This window comes from Rhinatrema bivittatum, chromosome 18 (assembly GCF_901001135.1).
Source record: "Rhinatrema bivittatum chromosome 18, aRhiBiv1.1, whole genome shotgun sequence".
Taxonomy (NCBI): domain Eukaryota; kingdom Metazoa; phylum Chordata; class Amphibia; order Gymnophiona; family Rhinatrematidae; genus Rhinatrema; species Rhinatrema bivittatum.
Genome location: NC_042632.1, coordinates 28,755,394 through 28,779,046, shown reverse-complemented (window position 1 = coordinate 28,779,046; position 23,653 = coordinate 28,755,394). Strand labels below are relative to the sequence as shown.

General features: G+C 39.6%; 1 protein-coding gene across 1 annotated transcript in view; it reads right to left on the bottom strand.

The window, feature by feature from the left end:
- Positions 1 to 13,874: 13,874 nt before the first annotated feature.
- The window catches only part of LOC115079713 (protocadherin alpha-5-like), a 120,231-nt gene continuing 110,452 nt past the window's right edge, over positions 13,875 to 23,653 (bottom strand). The window contains exon 4 of the mRNA XM_029583460.1: positions 13,875 to 15,802. Within this exon, the coding sequence (XP_029439320.1) occupies positions 15,483 to 15,802 (320 nt within the window). The 3' untranslated portion in view covers positions 13,875 to 15,482. The remainder of the gene's footprint in view (positions 15,803 to 23,653) is intronic.

The window sequence follows — 23,653 nt, the reverse complement described above, 5'->3', positions numbered from 1 at the left end:
TCATGGCTCTATTAGGTATGCGCGCGGGATACAGAAAGTAAAATGTGCAGCCAAGCCGCATATTTTACTTTCAGAAATTAGCGCCGACCCAAAGGTAGGCGCTAATTTCTTCCGGCACCGGGAAAGTGCACAGAAAAGCAGTAAAAACTGCTTTTCTGTGCACCCTCCGACTTAATATCATGGCTGTCGGGCCGAAAACCGGATGCTCAATTTTGCCAGCGTCCGGTTTCTGAGCCCATGGTTGTCAGCGAGCTCGAGAGCCGACGCCGGCAAAATTGAGCGTCGGCTGTCAAACCCGCTGACAGCCACCGCTCCTGTCAAAAAGGAGGCGCTAGGGACGCGCTAGTGTCCCTAGCGCCTCCTTTTGCCCGTTTTTACCGCCGGGCCGGCGTTCACCCGCTCTCCCGCGGACTTTACTGTATCGGCCTGATTGTTACTATGTTTAAGTTACTATGCCTACCAATATCCAGGACATATAAACCTGGTCTGGCCAGTCTAGCACTATTTATTGAGCTTAGTAATAAAGCATCACCAAAAAAAGAATAATAATCACAAAGATATTTACCTCAGGGGACTCTGAATATGAAGAGCCTGTAAAGAAAAAGATACAAAAGATCATTTTCTTAACAAACCAGTTTGGATATGCACATGTTAGATTAAATCAAGGAGGTATTCAGGCACAATACTTTGATTCTTAGCTGGGTATGGTATAAGGCTCTATAAGAAAAATAACATTAATATTAATATTAGTTCAATGTGTTTTGCATTAAAGAGTTTGTATTGGTTGAAATATTTAACTGTTGTTTAGGCCTATGTAAAAGTATATAAAAGTATCCTTGCTGGTTGCAAGACTGCAGTACTCTATTATTTGGTTTATTGCTAATTTGTTTTTTTTTAAATTTTGATCTATTTATTCCATTTTTCTTAGTATAATAGAACTGTTACTGCAGGAATTGCTTGCTGCAGAATGTTTGTTGATCAACATGACATTTCCTAATTTTTATCTTTGCTTTCCCTCCCTACCTCTGGGAGACAGACTGGGTGGGTCACTTTATTCAGCTACACAATGCCCGGCAGGAAAGAAGGCTTTTCCGTGGAACCCTTTCAAAGGAACATTATGAACCCCTAAACCTACCATCACACCCCAGTACTTGGCCTAGGATAACCAAGTGTGAGGGATTCTATCCTGAGGCAGTTTAAAATATAATATGCTTTTAAAATATAATATGCTACTATCACTTCATTGTAGTTGTAGTGCAAAATGGCTGCTTTAGGGAGCTTTAGAGGGCATCTGCATACCCTTTTCAAGGTACGTTAATGGAGGAACCAGTTTAATCTAAAATGTTTTGTGCTGTCAGGAGGCTGTCTTCAGCAGAAGCATTTCCATTTCAGTCATTTATTTTCCCTGTAATAATTTTCGGTCATTTCATATAGTCACTGGGTCTATCTTCACAAAAACCTAATATGTGAAAGGAAATTAAAAAAGGAATCTTTCACCAGGCTGGAGATCAAAGATAGAGAGTCATATGCAGGCTGACTGCAATTCTTTCTGCCTTGTTGCAGTGATTCTATGAAGCTTTCTTTTGGAGCTGAGACAATACATCATTTCCCTTCATCAGTCTGATATGCTGGTCATTTCTTTATAAATGAGAAAGATACAATGGTAAATGTACATCAAATGTATCATACTTAATTTACATAATATTTTTATACAGCACAATAAGTGGCAAGTCTTCATTCTAATTCAAACAAACATGTTTTTACTTCTGTGTAAAGAATAAAAATGTAATCTAGATTTCCTTATTTTCCAATTGAGTTTATAGCAGAGCTGCTGTCCTTTAAAGCAGTAGTTCTGGCTACTTTCTTCAAACTACCACCTTGTATAGTTGTATCTCATTCTTTGTTGGCTTCTCTGCCACATCCCCTTTATGGTTAAAGGGAGCAATTTTCAAAGGGATTTGCTTCTGTAAAAGTAGCATATATTGTAGCAATTTTGAAATGCCCATTTTCACACATAAAGTGCACTTATGTGCATAAAACGTTGTAACACCAGCACAAAAAAAGGTGCTGGTGAGCCATTGGTGCTGAGGGATAATTGGGAAAGCCTAGTGGGTGAACCCGTTAGGCCCACTCCATCAGCTGGCAGATGCAACCTGTAATGGGACAGACTGGAGCTTCACTATACCAGCCTCCTTCCCCCTCAGATTGAGCTCTTGGGTTCTGGCAGCCAGCAGGTCTTAGGTGGGACCCTAGGGTAGTGGTGAGAGCAAGAGTCCAAAAGCCAGGCAGAGATGAGGGCAGGTAGCAGACAAGTAGAATCAGAAGACAAGAAGGAGGTCAGGGCAGGCAGCAGACATGGATGCTCAGAGTCCAGAGTCAAGGTCAGAATCCAGGAAGTCAAGCCAAGGGAGGATGAGACAAGATGAGACAGAACAATACAGGGGAAAGGCACAGACAAGAACAGGATTGGGCAAGGCATAGACAAGGCAAGACTAGGACTCAGAAACAAGACAACACAGAACACTATATTTTTCCCAATATATATTGCTTTTATTTCTGCTTTTGTTCACTGATTTGATTATTGGTAATCTCAACTGTTAAAAGCTCTCCTTCCCTACCCCTCTACCCACCCACCGCAGAGCTTACTCTTCTAATAAAATCTTTCTGGGGTAGATAATTGCAGTAATTGGTAAGAAGATAATTTGTCAATTCTTTATCAGATTAAAGGAATTCTCTATCAAATCAATTGAACAAAATTACTATTGTTCAATGTAACAACTGTGGTACCTTTATCTTGAGGCAAACCATCTGGAAGCTTAGGGCTTGCCCCATTTGTTCACAACTATCTTTAATGGAAAAGGCATTGCATCACCTTAACTCTGTATTAGCTACAACAAAAAAAGGAATTAACACCACCAAGGAAGCCTCACCCACTTTACAGCATTCAAGTAACATTCCCCACAAAAGAATCAGAATCCCAGAAACAAGTGATTTACAGTGGGCTCCAGCAGGATAAGACTTGTGTCCCAAAGACATCCATTTTTCACAATTGTCCAATCCAGATGTTTTTCCCATCGGCTTTTTCCCATTGGTTTTTCCCATCGGCGGCGTGCGCAAGCCCCGGGACGTGCGTAAGTCCCAGGGCTTTGCAAAGGGGGCGTGTTGGGGTGTGTCAGGTGGGCGGCTTGAATTTCAGGGCAGGGCAGGAGGCATGTCGGGGGCGTGACGCCGGCCTGGGGGCATGGTCGAGGCCTCCGGACCAGTCCCCGGGTCAGGTGATAGCGCGCCAGCAGCCCGCTGGCGCGTGCAGATTTACACCTTGGCATGTGCAGGTTGCACAAATGTGCACCCCCTTGCGCACGCTGACCCTGGATTTTATAAGATACGCGCGGCTACACACGTATCTTATAAAATCCAGCAGACTTTTGTTCGCGCGTGGTGCGCGAACAAAAGTACGTGCGCGCGCTGTTTTTTAAAATGTACCCCAGCATGTCCCAATGCCTCTATATCACTCCATGGTGAGACCGCACCTTGAATACTGTGTACAATTCTGGTCGCCGCATCTCAAAAAAGCTATAGTTGCAGTGGAGAAGGTACAGAGAAGGGCGACCAAAATGATAAAGAGGATGGAACAGCTCCCCTATGAAGAAAGGCTAAAGAGGTTAGGGCTGCAGCTTAGAAAAGAGACGGCTGAGGGGGTATATGATAGAGGTCTTTAAAATCATGAGAAGTCTAGAACGGGTATATGTGAATCGGTTATTTACTGCATCAGATCATTACAAACACAAATAATATAGATTCTGGTAAGTTACAATTTTCTATGCTCTAATCATGCAACTTTGTCTTGGGTAAATTAAGCTCTGTATTTCTATAAATAGCCTCTACACGTTTTAGACAGAGAAGACAGAAAAGGGGGTTGAGTAGCTCTTTATGTCAAAAACAATATCCAAGCAACTGAATTGCAAGGGATGTGTGGTAGAGAAGAAGCATTATGGGCTGTCCTAAAAAAGAAGATTGTGCTTCTATTTTTACTGGTGTTATCTACCACCCACCGACTCAAACAGAAGAATTAGACAGAGAACTCATCAAAGACATCCAAAAGGTAGGAAAGAAGGGTGAAGTGTTGCTTGTTGGTGATTTTAATCTGCCAGATGTGAATTGGAGTATCTTTTCTGTGGAATATACAAGAAGTAGAGAGATAGTGGATGCTCTTCAAGGGGCTCTGCTCAAACAAATGGTAATAGAACCATGAGAGGGTGTGATACTCGATCTAGTGATCACTGCTGGTGATAGTGTCTCTAATATTCGAGTAGGGGCTCAACTGAGCACCAGTGATCATCGGATGGTATGGTTCAATTTTGAATATAGGATACAGAGAAGTCACATGAAGACAAGAGTTTTGAATTTCAAAAATATCTGGAAGAAGAACTGGAAGACTGGGACCAAATTAAAAGGACTAAATTAAAAGGAGCTATTACAAAGGCAACAAATATATATGTTAGAAAAGTAAACAAGAGTAAGAGGAAAAAGAAATCAATCTGGTTCTCAAAGGAGCTGGCTGAAAAATAAAGACAAAAAGAACAAAGTTCAAAAAGTATAAAGGATCCCAAAAAAAGGAACACAGGAAAGAATGTGTTAAAACAGAGGGGGACAAAAAAATAAATAAATAGGAAAGCAAAAGGTGCAGTGGAAGAAAAAATTTCCAAAGAGGTAAAGTGAAGTGACAAAATATTCTTCAGATATATCAGAGAAAGAATGGAGGGCAGAAGTGGTATAGTGAAACTGAAAGGTGGACAAGGAGCAATATGTGGAGAGAAATGAAGAAATGGCAGAAATATTAAACTAATACTTTGGTGTTCACTAAAGAAGAACCTGGAGAAGGACAATTGCTGGTTGACAAGACTGTAAATGGGGGATGGAGTAGACAAAACTCCATTTACAGAAGGGACATATGAGAGGAGCTAGGCAAACTGAAATTAGGCAAGGCCATGGAGCCAAATGAGATACATCCCAGGATACTGAGGCAGCTCAGAGATGTACTGGTGCGTCTGCTGAAGGACCTGTTCAATAGATCCCTGGAAATGGGAGTGGTGATGCAGGATTGGAGAAGAGTGGTGATGGTCCCACTTCACAAGAGTGGTAGCAGAGAGGAGGCTGGAAACTACAGGCCAGTTGAACTTACTTCAGTGGTGGGAAAATTAATGGAGACTCTGCTGAAGGAAAGGATAGTGAACTATCTACAATCTGGTGGATTTTTGGACCCGAGGCAGCATAGATCACCAGGGAAAGGTCCTGTCTGACAAATCTGATTGATTTTTTTATTGGATGACTAGAGAATTGGATCAAGGAAGAGCATTCAGTGGGATAGATTTCAGCAAAGCTTTTATATGGTCCTGCACAAGAGGCTTGTGAATAAATGAGAAGCATGGAAGTGAGCACCAAGGTGGTGGTGTGAAATACAATCTGGTTGACTGATAGGAGACAACATGAAATTAAACCTACTCTGAAGAAAGATCAGAATTAAGTGGAGTGCCATAGAGGTCAGTGTTGGGACCAGTTAGGTTTAATATCTTTGTGAGTGACATTGTAGAAGGGATAGAAGGTATTGCTTGTCTATTTGCAGATTATACTAAGATATGCAGCATAGTGGACACCCCTGAAGGAAAGGAGAAAATGAAAAGTGATTTAAGAATGCTTGAAGAATGGACAAAGATTTGGCAGCTGGAATTCAGTGCCAGGAAGTGCAGAGTCATGCATCTGGGATGCGGTAATCCAAAAGAATTGTATGTGGTGGGGGCAAAAGACTGATGTGCATGGACCAAGAGCGGGATCATGAGGTAAAAGTGCCTGGTGATTTGAAGATGGCAAAGTAATGTGACAAGGCGATAGCTAAAACTAGAAGAATGCTCAGCTGCACAGAGAGAGGAATAACCAGTAAGAAAAAGGAGGTGAGGCCTCACTTGGAGTACTGTGTTTAGTTCTGGAGACTTTATCTCAAAAAGACTAGAGAGAGGATGGTGGCAATGCAGAAAAAGGTGACTAAAATGGTGTGGGGTCTCTATCGGAAGAATTATGAGGAGAGGCTGAAGGATCTGAATATGTATACCCTGTAAGAGTGGAGGTACAGGGGAGATATGATACCTAAAAGGTTTTAATGATGCACAAACTGCAAACCATTTTGGTTGGAAAGAACAATAGAACTAGGGGTCCCGAAATGAAACTCCAGTGGGGGATGACTCAGAACCAAAGTCAAGAAATACTTTTTCATGGATAGAGTGGTGAATGCCTGCAATGCCCTTCTGGATAAAGTGGTGAAGATGAAAAACAGTCAATTAATTCAAAGGGGCATGAGATAAAAACTGTGGATCTCTAGAGGATGGAAATGAGAAAAGTATTCAGGGGTGGTAACTTGCTGGTGCAGCAGTTACTACCCTTAGTAGAAGGCATGGAGATTACTACCCTTGACCTATATGGTTTAATGCTTTTAATGCAACTGCAACATTGTTCCTCACTTAGATGGCAGTGGGAAAAGGGGAACTGGATTCAGATAACAACTAAGAGGGCCTCAACTTCTACAGATATAAGAGAAAAAGCAAAGGACTGCTTCTAGGCCAAGTCCATAAGGAAAACATGTCAAGCAGCACTATCTGAAATTTCAAGAAAGCTTATCACCCAGTAAAAATGCTGATAACTGCAATTTTTATGGGTTATCATAAGGCTTGGGGATTGCTGCATGGAGTGGCAGTTACTACCCTTAAAAGAAACATGGGAGTAACCTGCACAGAGTAGCAGTTACTGCCCTGGGAAGCTTGATGGGCATACAAGATGAACCATTTGGTTCTTTTCTGCCAACATTTCTATGTTTCTCTGTTTCTAGTTAAGTGAACATACAGAAATATCCAGTTGTTTCTTATATGAACTTCAGGCAAATAGGTTTTCCTGCTGTACTGTTTATCTTTCTTTTCATCTAAGCAAGCAAGAATAATGAGCAATTGACATTTGCAACCTAGCTGAGTCACTGTTTGTTTTTAAATGTGTCACAACTTTATATTGACTTTAAAAGACACACTGCAGGCAGAGAAATTGCAGAAGAGAAATCTTAGAATATGGCAAAGCCTAGGATAGGGTTTTCTAACAGTGATAAGAATCCAAAACAAGAGTGAAGGGAATGTCAGAAGTCATTATATAGATGCAGAAATAATTTTTGTACCTTCTGATGATCTATAGATGTTACCATCTGCGTAGATGAGACCAGACACCCCAATTTCTGGACCAGTAAAAAGTTTGCCAAAAGGAGAATGTAATAAGTAGGGTCAGCCAACTCCATCTTCTGTAAAACTCTGGGGGCAACTTTCAAATCTCTGGGTAGGAAGAATTAGGTACTGACCGTAAAGTTTGGATGGCTTTGCTTTGCCATGCAACACTTCCAGCTATGTGTCCAAAATTTGTATATAAGAAACAAGTATCATGGGCCCTTTCCCTCACTGACTGAGTTTTTGATCTGGATTCAGGGGTGCTGATCAGGAGTAAGGATATTGGATTCATGGTGTACTACCTATTTGCCTGTTTTTAATGTTCTGCCAAGGTGCATGCTGTGGGGCTTTTGTCTGCAGCTGCAGCCTCTCTCAGAGCTTGATTTTTCTTTCCCCTTTCTATCGCTTCAATGGCATTCCTATGACTTTTCTATAACTCTTTATTTATCAATTTTTCAATAACAAATACAATCAGTAAGTGCTTTACAGAAATAAGGGTTAATGCCAGATTCAAATTCACAGAAAATGATAAAACATAATAATGAACAACAGAAATACCCAAATCTGGACCACTATGAAGAAGGGAGATCAAGAGACAGATATAGAATAAAAAGAAAGGAATAAACAAGAAAAAACACTGATCAGAAAACTAATTTAAATTGTGATACTTCTAACCACACACATCAGGAGTAGATGTGGAAGGATTAACAATCTTATTACTGAGCAAAACTTTCAGCTGATTAGGTTCAAAGAAAGATATAATTTTGACCTGAAAGCACATTGCACCTAGCTGGGTATGGAAGAGAAAAAGCACCTCCCAATGCTATAATCACACCTCTATGTTGAAGAAATGCTTTCCTCCTAGCCTGAGTCTGTTTGTTTATTTATTAAAATTTCTTAATCACCTTATGCAAATGCTCAAAGTGATTTACAAAACGACATACATAATGATTAAAAATAATAAATATGATCAAATCATAAAACAATCAAAAATACACATGCAAGTTCACAACAGACATAAATCAAAATAACCACATACTAATCAGGAAGAACAATGGAAAGGTTACTCAGTTTTTCAAAACGCTACAGGTTTCATGACACAGGAATAGAACCCTATGGTCCAGGAGGCCAACCAGATATATACAGGCTCTTATCAGTTAAATGCTTGCTTCAGCAGGAAAACCTTCAAAGCTGTTTTACATTTTTTTTTGGCATGCCTTAAGTCTCAGAGACACAGGTATGGAATTCCATAAAATGGGTGTGGCTACAGAGAAAGCACAATTTTTTTTAGTTACTAATCTGGCAGTTTTTGGTGAGGGCACCTCCAACAGGTCTCTCTCCTGAGATCTTAGGTTCCTAGTCAGTTGGTAAGAGTGAGTTAACCCAAGGGAAAGAAGAGGGACTGAGTAGATTATGAATCAAGGAGTATCTTAGAATGAACTCTAAAGCAAACTGGAAGCCATTGAAGTAGAATTAAAGTAGGGGTAACGTGATCAGCGCATTTTAGCACCAGCAATTTAAAGGTGCTGTAGAATTGAGAAGAAGTTGGAGTGGTTTTGAAGTCAATTCAGGAAGGCCAAGGTAAATAGCATTGCAGTAATCAATGATGGGTAACACCGATGCCTGGACCACCAACCCAAAATCACTTGGCTCAAGGAGATTTTTTAGGCTGTGGAAAAACTCTCAATTTGAAAAAAAAACATTTTTATAACACTTTTAACATGTTGATGAAAGGAGAGATTGGAGTCCAGTTGTACACCAAGGCTTTTAACAGGGCAAAATGGGAAATTGAATGTCATTTAAAATTATATTAGCAGGAACGATAACACCACTGGAACGTTTGACAACAAGAAATTCAGTTTTAGCCAGGTTGAGGAAAAGGTTATTATGTTGTAACCACTGTTTTATGGATGACAACAAATTCCAATACTGCTCGCTGTCTTGGACCAGGTAGAGCTCATTTTGATGAAAAATTGAATATCGTCAGCAAAGATTCTATATCCATTGCATAAACTGGACAGGATTTTGCAGATAGAGGCTAAATAGATGTTGAATAACAGGGATGATAAAGCAGAGCTTGAGGAACTCCAGTGGTGTTAGTGAACCATGTAAAACATTTGCTTCCTATTTTGATCTGCGAGAACAGATTATCAAGATAAGAGGTAAACCAGGCTAATACTTGGCTGGATATCCCACATTCTTTAAGGCAAAATAACAAAACTTTGTGGTTGATTGTATCAAAAACTATGGAGATGTCTAACATGACCAAGACATAAGAATGACCATTGTCAAGTCCATGTCTGACATGATCAAGAAAAGAGACTAGTAAAATCTTGGTACCAAGAGATTTTCTGAAACCAAATTCTAAAGAGTCGAGGATCTGATGTTTCTCAACAAAAGCAGATAATTACTTCAAGACAATGTTCTCAAGAAGCTTGGCAAGAAAAGATAAAGAAAAGAAAAAGATGTATGCAAAATATATCTGGGAAGTTCCATACATTTTGTCCCATAAAGGAATAATTCCAATTACTGAAAAATAACCTCTAAATTAGGTTCTTTTCCACCTCTGAAGAAATGTAACCAATAGAGTGGCTCTTTCCTGAATCTCTTCAATAGACTGTTCTAAAAAATTAGTAATATTAAGGCTAACAATGGTGGGAGAAGAATTATCTCTCCCTCCAAACTTTTTCTTACTCTTAAAGGATAACTAATAAGCCTTAATTAAGAGTGGAAGAGATTCTTCAGTCAAGCCAAGACCTTTCTTCAGATATTTTTTAACCAGCTCTATAGGAGAAATAAGATGTGTTTTGGGAAAATCAAAAATACACAGGTTAAATTTATGAGATCTATTCTCAAACATTTCCAAATGCCAATGAATCAAAGCACTATCCATAATAGTAGCTATTTTAAAATCTTAAAAAGATGAACTCAGTTTCCAGAAATTGAATTTTAGCACCATGTTCAATAGTATTTGACTGAACCATGGCAAGTTGACCTTTGACCAAATCAACTGAAGTATTAATAACCTCCAATCTTCTACTTACAATTTTCTCTGAGTGTAATCACTTTCCACATGTCCTCTAGAGTAATTGTGGCAGGTTTACCAAGCTGAATTTCCAGGAATCCTCAGGATTGTGTTTTTGAAGAAAAATCGGGGACTGGGAACCATCCTCCACTTTAGGTATAGAACCAATATGGTTCCTCTTTGTCAACAGCAAGGGAGGTGAAGGATGATCATTGGGGCTCAGGGTGGTCTCTAATTCTGGCAAATCCAACTCTACCTCTTGCCCGGTGTCTGCATCAAGTGATGCACCCAATTGCTGCTGCTCCATTATCGCAAAAAGAATGGGGGAGAGTTAACTGTTGTAGCTGAATTAATCTATGCAACCATGATTTTGTAGTACTGATCAAAAGCTAAATGGATACTGTCCTCTGTTTTTCCTATTCTTGGAAGAGAGTTTATTTAGAAACTCTCTCTTTCAGATCTGAAAATGAATTTAGGTCTGTGGGAATTGATAGGCTCTACTGATTTTTTTCCCAATTACTGTTACAATTTCTAAAAGGAAATTTATTTTGCTTTCTAACTTTAATCTTGAATTTGTCAAACCAAACCTTGACCAAATTCTCCTCATTATTACCAGGGCTGATCCTCTGAGCTGTAGCCCTTAGAGGACCAGTTCCCCAATTCCAGGCCATTCTATAATGAATCCAAAAAGATGAGGAAACAAAATGGAGTCACACAAGGTTTTCTAAATAAACTTCAAACAAAATTCAACTAGCACCAAAAATCCTTTGAATATTAGAATTATTACCTCAACAAGTGATTACTTATAACAATCTTATTCATAGATATTGTGAAGGGACAGCATATGTGGAAAAACTGTCAAAAATTTCTAGAGAAAATCACACCATCCTGAAATCATAGGGGCAGATTTTAAAAGCCCTGTGCGTGTAAATCCAGCCGGATTTATGTGTGCAGTGGACTTGCGCACTGGTGCGCCTATGTTGCATAGGCCGCCGGCGCGCACAAAGCCCCGGGATGCACGTAAGTCCCGGGGCTTTGCTTAGGGGGTGTGTCGGGGGTGGCGTGGCATTCGGGGGCATTCTGGGGGTGGTGCCGTGGCCGTGGTGCCACCCCGGGGGTATTTCAGGGGTATGGCTGAGGCCTCCGAACCAGCTCCTGGGCCGAGGAATGGCGTGCTGGCAGCCTGCCGGCATGCACAAGTTACACCTGCCTCGGGCAGGCGTAACTTTCTTAACAAAGGTAGGGGGGGATTTAGTTAGGGCTGGGGGGTGGGTTAGGTAGGGGAAGGGAGGGGAAGGTGGGGGGGCTGGAAAAAAAGTTCCCTCCGAGGCCTCACCGATTTTGGAGCGGCCTCGGAGGGAACGGAGGCAGGCTGCTCAGCTCGGCGCGCGCAGGTTGCACAATTGTGCACCCCCTGCGTGTGCAGACCCTGGATTTTATAACATGCTCGCGGCACACACGCATGTTATAAAATCGGGTGTAGATTTGTTCACGCCGGGTTGCGCAAACAAATCTACGCCCACGCATAACTTTAAAAATCTACCCCAAAGTCCCACACTAATTTTTATCTGCTCCATAGTCATAGCTTAACAATTACAGCTGTATATCACACATCAATAAACATTTTGTGCTGCATTGTTTATAATCCTTAATCAAAAGTTAAAGTTCAAGCCACTGCCCCTAAACAAGCTCATATATTGAAAAAAAAATGTATTCAAGTTCCTGAATCAAAGCAGAGCTTTTTCAAACAAAATTGGACTTTAAGCCATAATAATTTTGCTTTTGAAAAACTAGGAATTGAAGAAGCAGCTTGTTTTTGGGCAGTGGCTTGGACTTGACAGGATGATGCCTTTCACTAATGCAGAGCCTTTGTTTGTGGTTTTTGCTGTAGCAGCAGAGGCAAAGGGAGGAAGGAGTAAAAAAAAAGGGAGGAAAGAACATAGAAACTGCAAGGGAGAAGGAAGGACAGGTCTCAGCAAGTAGCAGAAGCTATGCAGGCAGTGCAGAGCCAGGTTTTCTAGACTGTGAACCACTGTTCTATGATTTCAGCCATTTCAGATCCCAGGACAGCCTTCAGATTTTCCTCCATGGCACAGAGCTGGATGGAGTATGGCTTACCGAGAGTAAAATGACTGCTGGAGTAGTCATTTTCTGTCTTCCTAGCTTTCCAACTGTAATAAACACACAGACACGCACCTCCCATACATACAGACAAACTGGTGAAGGCTGTGACTTTCTCCTTTCAGAATTTCTCTTTTGCTCCTGTGCGCCTCTTCTTGTATTCTACTTCAAGGACTGCCAAGTCCATGCTCCAAGGTGACTTGGTGCTGAAAGGAATGTTGAAGATCTGGGTTCTGGGAATTGGTGTTTCTCTGCTACTTGCTGTATGTGATGCCACTTCCACATCCAATGTTTCAGTATAATTGGGCTCCCTTTTCCCTAGCTCCTCATCTCTCTTCTTGTGTTTCCCCTACCTCCTCTTCTTCACTTCCTCCCTCACCTTTTCCACCTCTTCCTCCTCTTGCATTCAGTTGTCTTCACAATCTTCTAGCAGTACAGTGTCTACCAGTGGCTTTCTTGGCCACTCTTTTATACTGGTCCTAAGGGGATGGTGCTTCTCAGGATATCTTGCTGCTGTTATTTGAAAATATTATCATATGGTCTTTTTACATGGTGATACAGATTTCTCACATAGTAAAGGTGATACTGCTCATTAACACAGTAAAAGTTCTGTGTAATATTTTTGCATCTCATTAGCTTAGTAAAGAGCACAATATCAGCCAATTTGTTTCCATGATAATTTGGGTAAGTCAGCTGCAATAACCTACTGAAAGAAAGACTTTAATATCTCTACCTGTTAGTCCCTCTCCTTCTAAAACACAGAAAATTAAAGAATTAATAACGATGTGATGTAATTTTTATAGGTGTGAAAGAGGGTTACATACAGTATAATATGATTTGGTGAATGGCAATACAACTAAATGCATAAAGAAAGTGTCCCTAGGCAAAAATGAGGGCAAACTTTTGATTATAATAAGAAAGCATTTTATGTTGGTCTACACTTTAAGGACCAATGATTGAAGTCTTTAATCTGCTATATATAAATTCATAACAGGTTTTTTTCTGATGGTCCTTCAACTAATGCAGTATTGCAATTTGTAAATGTCTAGAAGTACTTTCTTTCTTCATTTTTTTTTAGTATCTATTTGGACTTCTCTTTGAACTGAAACCTTTTTTCTTTATTTCATACCTTCTAGCTATATGAATCTGATCAAACTCACAAGATGTGAAATAAAACATACCACAGCAAAAGGGGGGTCACAAACCACAGGTTTTTCTGCCTTTGACTTCAATAGCCAGTTAAGAACTATAATCTTAAGCTTTTAATAATGCCTTTGTTTGTCACAAGAAAGCCCGCTACTGCTGAGTGCACTTCAAGTGACTATTCCTTCTTGATTTGTGAAACCAAATATTGGTGGGATACTGGTAATGTCTGTGCTGATGTTCAACCAGAAGAAGTAATTCATCATTTAATGTGTGTTTCAGAAACATAAGCCTAGTGATAAATAAAACACCTGAATTCACATATTTCCTGATTTAAGAAAGGTATTTTACTGTTTCAAAAACAAACTTTTTTTTTATCATTAACAGTGATTTTAAAAAATCAACAGTGTCACTTTTTCCACAAGTGTACAAAAAAGAAAGATAATATGGAGTTACATTCAACAGTAAAGCTTACAGTCAACTATAGGTAATAGTTGCATTTGCATTCACATACACAAGCATAGAATAAATAGATTTGGGGGGTTTATAAGAGCATAGAGCATACATACAGTACTTTATTTTCACATCATGGATGTTAGTAGGGTCAGCAGGTCATAATCTCAATTAAAAAAAAAAAAAAGTAAAACCAAGCCAAAAGGGATTGTGGATGGAAACACTATGACACTGCACATAGCTAAGAGGTTAGTAGTTTTTCATTATGGATAGGAGAAATATTTTGTTCCTGAATTTGTATATATGGACAAGTTGTGGGAAGATGTCTTGTATGTCCAAAGTGCAGATAAATGCAAAACTGATGTTGTAATTATTATTAATACATGCAAGAGACAGCCAGAGTGACCTGGCAGGACAAATCTGTGATTGGCAGGTGGCTGATATAATACAGATGTTTTTAGGCAATTTCTCTAAAGCACTTTGATAGCAGCACCAGCAATTATAGTTCCTAATGGCTGTAAATTGTTATGTTTGCTAGGTGAAAAGGGCACAGTATTTCTTTTTATCAATAACCTTTTCTGTCCATCAAAGAACATACATCTTACATAATGAAAGATTTTCCACGTATGCTTGTGATGTGGAAAATTCCCTGAACTTTTCAGAGAAATTATGCACAAAAGAATGTTAAATAATGTGGAACAGGGACTTTTAACAGGAAAAATTCATGATTAGACACATTTTTCTTGCGAGCCCATCTTACATTGGATCTTAACAATAGTCTTTCTGATGCAGTGCCGAATATCTTCAGTGTGTTGCCTTTGGTTTGCTATAAAATATATTTGTTGGTATCCAAATTCATGCTTACGCCTGTAGTTTATGTGTAGGACAGCACACATACAGAAGATAAGAATGAACATGAGGGTTCAAGAAAGAAAATGTCCAGCCCTCACCTTTCCAGGATCTGTTCTTCTGCCATCTGAACATTTTTTTTAAACATTTTCCATATATTTTCCTAGCCCTTCTTGCATTTTACAAGCTTTCCTTCCATTTCATGAGTTCTACCTGGACATAAGTATTTCCAATCAGATACAATATTCCCTTAAGCAAATGTAAACCTGTCCTTAAAGTATCATCATTCTCACAGAAAAAAAAAACAGCACATACTATAAAAACCACTGCAGAAATCACAACCGATGTGTGGAAGCGTTAAGGTTTCCCCTTTTGCAGTGGGGGGAAAAAAAAACAGCTTGTTACCCGCTGCTTTGATGTTGTAGACTAGTGAAAGAAAATGGTTGGCGGGATAGGTAAGAAGGCTTTGAAGACAAAACTTTTCCAGCAAGTTAGACAGACATTGTGACTTTCCTGGTTGGATTTCTGAAGTGTGTGCACACAGAAACGTGTGCTAATAGTAGGAAGTAGTTGGGAGTTGCTACATAAGAAGTATTTGCCATTATTTAAAAAAAAAAATGGTATTTCACTTTCTTCTCTCACTGGTCACTGTTGTCTGTAGGACTGTTTCCCTTCTCTTTTTTCTCTTGGTTTTTGTTTCCCTTCTTCTTTTTCTTCCTCTTCTTGGTCTCTTCCTTTTTGCCAAAGGTTATGAAGTTACTTTTGCTGGCTTGGTTGGACAGCTGATCCTGCCGAATGGAGATGATGGCGGGAGACCCAGGGATGATAAAATTGTCTGGGAAATCAGGTGGGATAGGGGGAACAGGTTGTTTGGGGTTACCAGGTCCATATTTGAAGGTCCAGCTGTTGCTATTCACACCTGCTCCCACCGGAGGAGAGACCTCCCCTGCTTCAGGTTCTGAAAATGGAAAAAGACGATTAGGAGACATTAAATAAAAGACCACACAGTATTACAATAAGAGTATATCTTTCACTATTTCAATTTAAGGTTGCATTTTAGACAGTTGCAAAATAAGTAAACATATTATTTGCTTATACAGAGTACCCGGGTTTGACTTAAACATTTTTAAGACTGTTTATTCTACTAGTGAATCAATGCAGTAATAAAACAACAGAGCACTATTCATTACCATTTCTATTTACTGACCAGTTGCTCATATCTACATATGGTGGATACATTACCAAATCATTGTACAAAATTAATAAAAATTAGAAGACTCCTACAGTCTGATTTGTCACATTACAGCTAACCTGGTGTTGCAGAAGAGGGAGGTGGTTTATTATTTCAGGCATCTGGCATTCGTGTTCTATTGAGACTGAGTACTACTGGCTTCTAAAGGATAGGACAACCTTTTCATGGTGCAAAAAAAGTATATACTATTTGAACTGCTATGACAATTTAATAGTAACGAAAGAATGAAAATTGTATGTTTGGGTCATAAAGTGGTACATTTTCAAATCCTTGTTTGGCAACTAAGAGGATTACATTCAGGGTTACCTGAGTAGAAGCCTTAACCTTCCTAATTGGATTTTCATCTGGATAAGAGTATGCATGTACTTTCACAAAACATGTATTCTGGGCAATAGTAAAAAGAGGTGTTTCTAGGGAAGGTAACTTGGTTGGGGGAAAAAGCTACATGCAAGCATTAAAGTTTAAAAAATGTAAACAGGTGCTCAAACTTCATACTTTATGCTCCCATCTAAGATGACATAAGGTATGGATGTACTTCATATTCAACCCAATTGTCAAACATAAACTATATAGATATGTTGTGTATGAAGATTAGGTGGATTTGTGTGGAATAAAAAATATAATTCTATGTTATTCAAGCGATTTATTGAAAACTTGCCCCCTAATCAAGAAACATTAGTTCCAGGTTCTTTGACTTCTAAAAACATCATACTGAGATGCCGTTCTGTGCAGGTTACTCCCTCAGGCTCTATTTAGGGTTGAAACCGCTGCTCTGTGAAGGTCATTTAACTATAAAAATCTAATATATTTGCATAGTTGTTTTCCACAATCTAAAGCAACCTCCCAGATTATCCATTTTTTGAGATACTCAATAGATCTGCCTTATCAAACAAGATGACTATATTTAGCTGCTCAGTAAAGAACAACTGTCTGCTTCATTGTTCTAGCCTCTAAACACTGTTCTCTAAATGGGTATATAAACTTGGATTTTTGCTTTATTTAGGATTTTTTTTTTTTTTTTTGCAAAATCGAGAAAGATTATATGAGTGACTCCCAAGGGCCAGGATAGTTTTGTTTTTTTTAAATCCACTTTTGATATTAGTCTTAGTAATAACAGCATTTGACATGAAAAGATCTACTGAAATGCTGAAATAATTGTGATGGGTGTCCACAAACAGAGGAAAGGAAGAAAGCATCAGAGCAGACTAAAAAAAGCTGAAGATACAGAAAAAAATTTAAAAAAGAGCACCTGGGAAGAATTTTGGGACAGGGAAAAACTGAACACCACACATTCCCCTGGCTCAACAGTCGTAATCCAAGGCTTAGAAAAGAGGAACAAGGAGAACAGGAAGTAGAAAAGGAAGAAAATGCAGCAAGAAAGAAAACCTCTGATTTAATCGTCCTGGAGGGAGCAGAGGAAGAGAAACATTGAGAGAGAAAGGAGGAGAGTGCAGTCAATGGTGGTGGTGGGACTGTATTGAAGGAATGGGTGAGAGATGGACCCAGCGGGCTGACGGGGTAACTAGAGCACTACCCTTCACATATGGTGGCACTGGTGAGATACAAAGCAAACAGTCCAGTTAACTAGGGGAGAATGAAATATGGGGGGGGGGGGAACCCTCCAGATTTGGGGGGGGGTTCCATTTTTTGCTGTTTCCTATTTGGCTGCACTTCTCATGAAATGTATTTTGTTTTGCAGGAATAACACAGAACAAAGCCAGAAGCCCTCCTTAAATCTCTAACAGCTGATGCTAAAGTCATTTTTATATTAGCTGACTCAGCAGTAGCAAGAGGGCAAACTACATGCACAAAACCAGCAAAGGGTAATAGAACAGCTATAACAATGGCTGTTCAGGTCCTGCCATTAGCACAAATCAAGAGAGAAAAGTGCTACTCACCCATACTGAAGGGCTATTAGTGAAACTCAGATCAGCAAACAACCCTAAAGTTCTTCAGAGGAATCTTAGATACAGTCAAAGAGATTGATAGACAATATAGGCATGCATCATTGAGTACATGATGCAAGTATACTGAAATCTTCAGATAGCGGCACATTACATAAAAGAGAACATGCAGAAAGCACAAGGATATCAGACCCATCATTAAGTCAAAGAGTCTCAACTAATACAATACAATCAGGACACTAGGTTCTGCTCCTTCTTCCAACCGGCTAGAATAAACTCCTGGCTGGATGATGCATGCCATATGAGCTGAGAAAGAGAATAGCCCTAGTGCACAATGAAGTTCTGGGAATAATATTGTATGATATAAACATCTCAAATCCAGTTTATTTGAACAAAGCATTTTATAAATTGAAGAAAGTACCCGAGAATTGTTTAGACACTTATAAAAATTCACTTTAAGTTTGTCATGTTGAAGAACTTCAAGAAAGACTTTAACGTATTGGACCAATGATTACAGCAGCTCTGATCCTCACACAATTTATTTACATGTCTGAGTCTGGCGTATGATGGTCCTATAATATATTAAAATATTAAGTCTGGTTTATTTGTTGTTATGCTTTGGACTATGAAGTCTGTCAGGCTGGACACCAGTAAAAGATAAAAATATACCATGTCAATTTGCCCAGTCCTGGAAGGAAAAGAATACTGTACATAGTTCCCAATGAAGACAAAGTAGAGTTAAGCCCCTCAGTGACTGACATGATTGAATGCTGGAGAGGGACTGGCATTGAACTGGATGGCCAGTGAAACAGTTCTCAGACATTTTTGGTATGGCAAGGAGGATTGGGCTGACTACCCTACCATACAGATGCCCCTGAAGATAAGATATGGCATTAAGCCAACTGACAAGGAAGTGCAGATGATGCTCCATGTAGGGATTACATGAAGAGTCAAGGAGTGAGTGGGACAATCTGGTGATACTGGTCACAAAAGCAGATAGGTCAGTTCACGTTTGCATAGATTTCCCTAGGTTGAACAAAATATTTAAATTTGACATGCAGCAGATGCCCTGAGTTGATGAGTCATTGAACCAGCGTGGGAGGGCTGATATATTTCTACATCTATCTCCATGTTGATCCTGAGCAATGGTTTTGAAAGATATGCCCCTGATATTTATTTATTTGTTTATTTATTTAATATATATTTCTATACCGGATTTCACGAATGGAATTCACATCAGGCCGGTTTATATGGAACTTAGGGGATTAACAAGTGTAACCAAACAAGAAGGCTGAAACAAGCAAAGTTACATAAAACAAGGGCATTGAACTTGGGGGCTAAAGTAGCCAGGAAGAAAAGTAGAGCAGAATTAGCAACAAATAAATAATATAAAATGGGTTATGAGATTAGTAATTATCTCATTCCTTGGGCTGAGACCAAAGTGTCATTTTGACTAGGGGAAGGCTTGGAGGAAAAGCCACGTCTTCAGTTTTCTTCGAAAGGTATGAAGGCAGGGTTCCAGTCTTAGGTCAGTCGGTAGTCTGTTCCAGAGGACAGGGCCTGCTGTGGAGAAGGAACGTTCTTTGGTGGTTTTTAGACGGGTGTATTTTGTAGGTGGGACTTGAAGGGTTCCTTCAAGTCCCACCTTCAAGGATATCCCAGAAGAAGATTATGGACCTCATTTATGAAGCATTTTTCCCCACAGGCACAGAATGGGAGAAAAGCTTTAGTAAATCATACCCTATATTTGCTAAACCACTCAGCTTACATCAGTTCTAAATCTTGCCTTTTTATTTATTTATTTATTTATTTAATTTCTTTTCCTATACCGATGCTCAAGACTAGGTCTTATCGTACCGGTTTACAATGTAACTGAGGGGAAACCAATTAACATCAAGGTAGAAAGTAAAGTTACATTAAACAGGGAGCATAAAACCTGGGCAATGGAAGACAGTACAGAGTTTAAACTAAGAAACAATTAGAGAGAGAAAAATATATAAATCAACAAAAACTGTAAGATACAAAAACATAGGTTTATCCTAGGCAGTTATTAGCCTGGTATGTCCAGAGGGAGAAGGAAAGGGTGAGGTTGGGTGGGGGGAAGGGATTGGGGAGGGGTGGGGGAGTGAGAGTCAGTGATGGTTGAGGAGATCCTTCAGCGGTAGGCTTCTGCGAAAAGCCAGGTTTTCAATTTCTTTCTGAAAGTTGAATGGCATTGTTCTTGGCAAAATAAATAAATAAATAAATAAAGCCTGCACTACGAAAGTGTTTCAGCTCAAATGATGATATGGCCTCCATACACTTGTGAGTACTGCTCTATGTAAATACAGGATTTATGGATGAATTGTGCCAGCATCAGGATGGATGAAATGTAGCCAAGGATATCATGAATAATTAATGATTTCATTATCTCTGCTCATGATATTTCAGGAATTAATTATGGCAGAGTAGGTTCCTCTAGACTAGCAAAGAGCACATATAGTCCACATTAGTGATGGTTGGTTTGGGTTAAATCTGAATCTCATCCAAACCAGAAAGACTTAAATCATGCAGAGCTCAACTTGGATTAATTTGGAACATTTGCATCCCAACTCTGACCTTCATATTTGCCTTATTCCTATCATTGACCCATTATTAATATTTGTAGATTTGCATTTATATTTATAGAAGCTGAAGATCTGTAGCAGCTTTGAATGCTTCACATTTATGAATATTCAGATCCACCTAAACCACTCTTAATGAATTCAGGTTTTTGGAAAAATATCAATAAGATTTAAATTGTGTTGAAGCCATCTCTGGTTATGCCAATAGATTTGAGTGAAACATTAACTTATCTGAGCTTAGATTAATTTACAATTTTTTTATCAATTAATATATCCAAGTGTTAGCAAGTATCACCTCATTCAAAATATAGTGAACTTGCTTAATCTTGTGCCTCTGCTGCACTGTCCTACACGTGTTCATATCACTATTCATCTACCAGTTTTCTGCCTATTTTCCTAAAATATCTATGTCCCTCTGCACAATTATTGAGTCCTACTGAGCATTTATAGTATGACAATTAGAACATAAGAACATAAGATATGCCATACTGGGTCAGACCAAGGGTCCATCAAGCCCAGTATCCTGTTTCCAACAGTGGCTAATCCAAGTCACAAGTACCTGGCAAGTACCCAAACATTAGATAAATCACAAGCTATTATTGCTTATTAATTACCATAATAGTTTATGGATTTTCCCTCTAGGAACTTATCCAAACCTTTTCTAAACTCAGTTACACTAATTGCTATAACTACATCCACTGGCAATGAATTCCAAAGCTTAACTATGCACCGAGTGAAAAATAATTTTCTTTGATTTGTTTTAAATGAGCTACTTGCTAACTTCATGGAGTGCCCCCTGGTCCTTCTATTATCTCAGAGAGGAAATAACTGATTTACATTAACTTGTTCAAGACCTTTCATGATTTTGTAGACTTCTATCATATCCCCACTTCAGTCATTTCTTCTCCAAACTGAACAGCCCTAACTTCTTTAGCCTTTCTCATAGGGCAGCCATTCCAAGCCCCTTATCATTTTGGTTGCCCTTCTCTGTATCTTCTCCATCGCAATTATATCCTTTTTGAGATGCAGTGACCAGAACTGCACACAGTATTCAAGGTGCGGTCTCACCATGGAGCGATACAGAGGCATTATGACATTTTCCGTTTTATTCACCATTCCCTTTCTAATAATTCCTAACATTCTGTTTGCTTTTTTGATTGCTACAGCACACTGAGCCGACAATTTCAATGTATTATCCACTATGACGCCTAGATCTCTTTCCTGTGTGGTAACCCTACGATAGAACCTAACACTGGGTAACTACAGCAAGGGTTATTTTTCCCTATATGCATCACTTTGCATGTGTCCACATTAAAATTCATCTGTCATTTGGAAGCATAATCTTCAAGTCTCACTAGGTCCTCCTGCAATTCATCACAATCTGCTTGAGATTTAACTACCCTGCATAATTTTGTGTCATCTGCAAATTTGATCACCTCATTCGTTGTACCCCTTTCCAGATCATTTATAAATATATTAAAAAGCATCGGTTCAAGCACTCCACTGTTTATCTTTTTCCACTGTGAAAACTGACCATTTAATCCTACTATCTGTTTCCTGTCTTTTAAGCAGTTTGCAATCCGCAAAAGAACATCACCTCCTATCCCATGACTTTTTAGTTTTCTTAGAAGCCTCTCATGTGGGACTTTGTCAAACAACTTCTGAAAATCCAAATACACCACATCTACCGGTTCACCTTTGTCCACATGCTTATTCACCCCTTCAAAAAATGTAGGGCAGTTGTAAGGCAAGACTTCCCTTGAGTAAATTCATGTTGGCTGTGTTTGAAAACATAACAACACAATAGATGTTGGTAGACTTTTGGCCTACTGAGTATGCTCAGGTGCTCTTACTCTATTCTATCTCTGATCATTAACTTTCCTCATCCTTCTGCACCAAGGACATCTACCAGATGTCAATTGTACAAGCTTGATCATCCTGCAGACAGTCAAACAACGTAAATGACAATTTAATTTGTAATGATGTTATTTGCTGTAAATTGCCATGAGCTGTTTTGGAGGTGGTGATATATAAATGCCCATAAAAGAAAATGAAATATAGAGAAGGCTGCTTCTTATCATTTTTTGCCATTAGTTGATATGTACAGTATAGCCAAACTGTCTTGCTGGACATGCTAGGCAATCTGCCACCTCCTGTCAGTTTCACCTGGGAGCTCAAAAAATCATTATTTCAGGCTCATGCTGGTCAACCTTACCACCTTCCTCTGGGAGCTCAACAAAACTGTATGGATTCTCCATGCAAGTTGGCATAACCTGCTCCTTTTCACCTCTGTTGGCATATGTTTTTCCATCCATAAACTAATGCAAGTCTACACACACACACACACAATTTATCAGGCCGATACAATACAGTGCGGTCCGGCGGAGCACTATTTTTACCCCTTATACAGTAAGGCGTAATAGTGCGTCGAAAAATGCGTGGCCAACACCCCCCCCCCCCCCAAAACTAATAGCGCCCGCAACATGCAAATGCATGTTGATGGCCCTATTAGTTATTCCCGTGCCATACAGAAAGTAAAATGTGCAGCCAAGCCACACATTTTGCCAGCACCAGGAAAGTGTACAGAAAAGCAGAAAAATCATAGCGATATTAAGTTGGAGGCCCCAAAATTTAAAAAAAATTAAAAATCGGCCCGCGGGTCGGAAGACGGACAGTCAATTTAGCCGGCGTCCGTTTTTTGAACCTGTGGCTGTCAGCGGGTTTGAGAACCCACGCCGGTAAAATTGAGCGTCGGCTGTCAAACCCGCTGGCAGCTGCCGCTCCAGTCAAAAAAGAGGCGCTAGGGACGCACTAGTGTCCCTAGTGTCTTCTTTTACTGCGGGCCCTCATTTAAATACTTGATCATGCGCCCAGAAGAGTAGCCTGGGCGCGCATTGGGAGAGTGGGCGCTCACCTCGGACCGCCGGCTCTCCCGCAGGTTTTACTGTATCGGCCTGTATGTTGCATAAGTCCCTCCCTCCCTCCCTCATGCTCAAAAAAGGTAAAGCGGTAGGGAGGGGGTATCCCCTACCTGGTACTATCTTTATTAG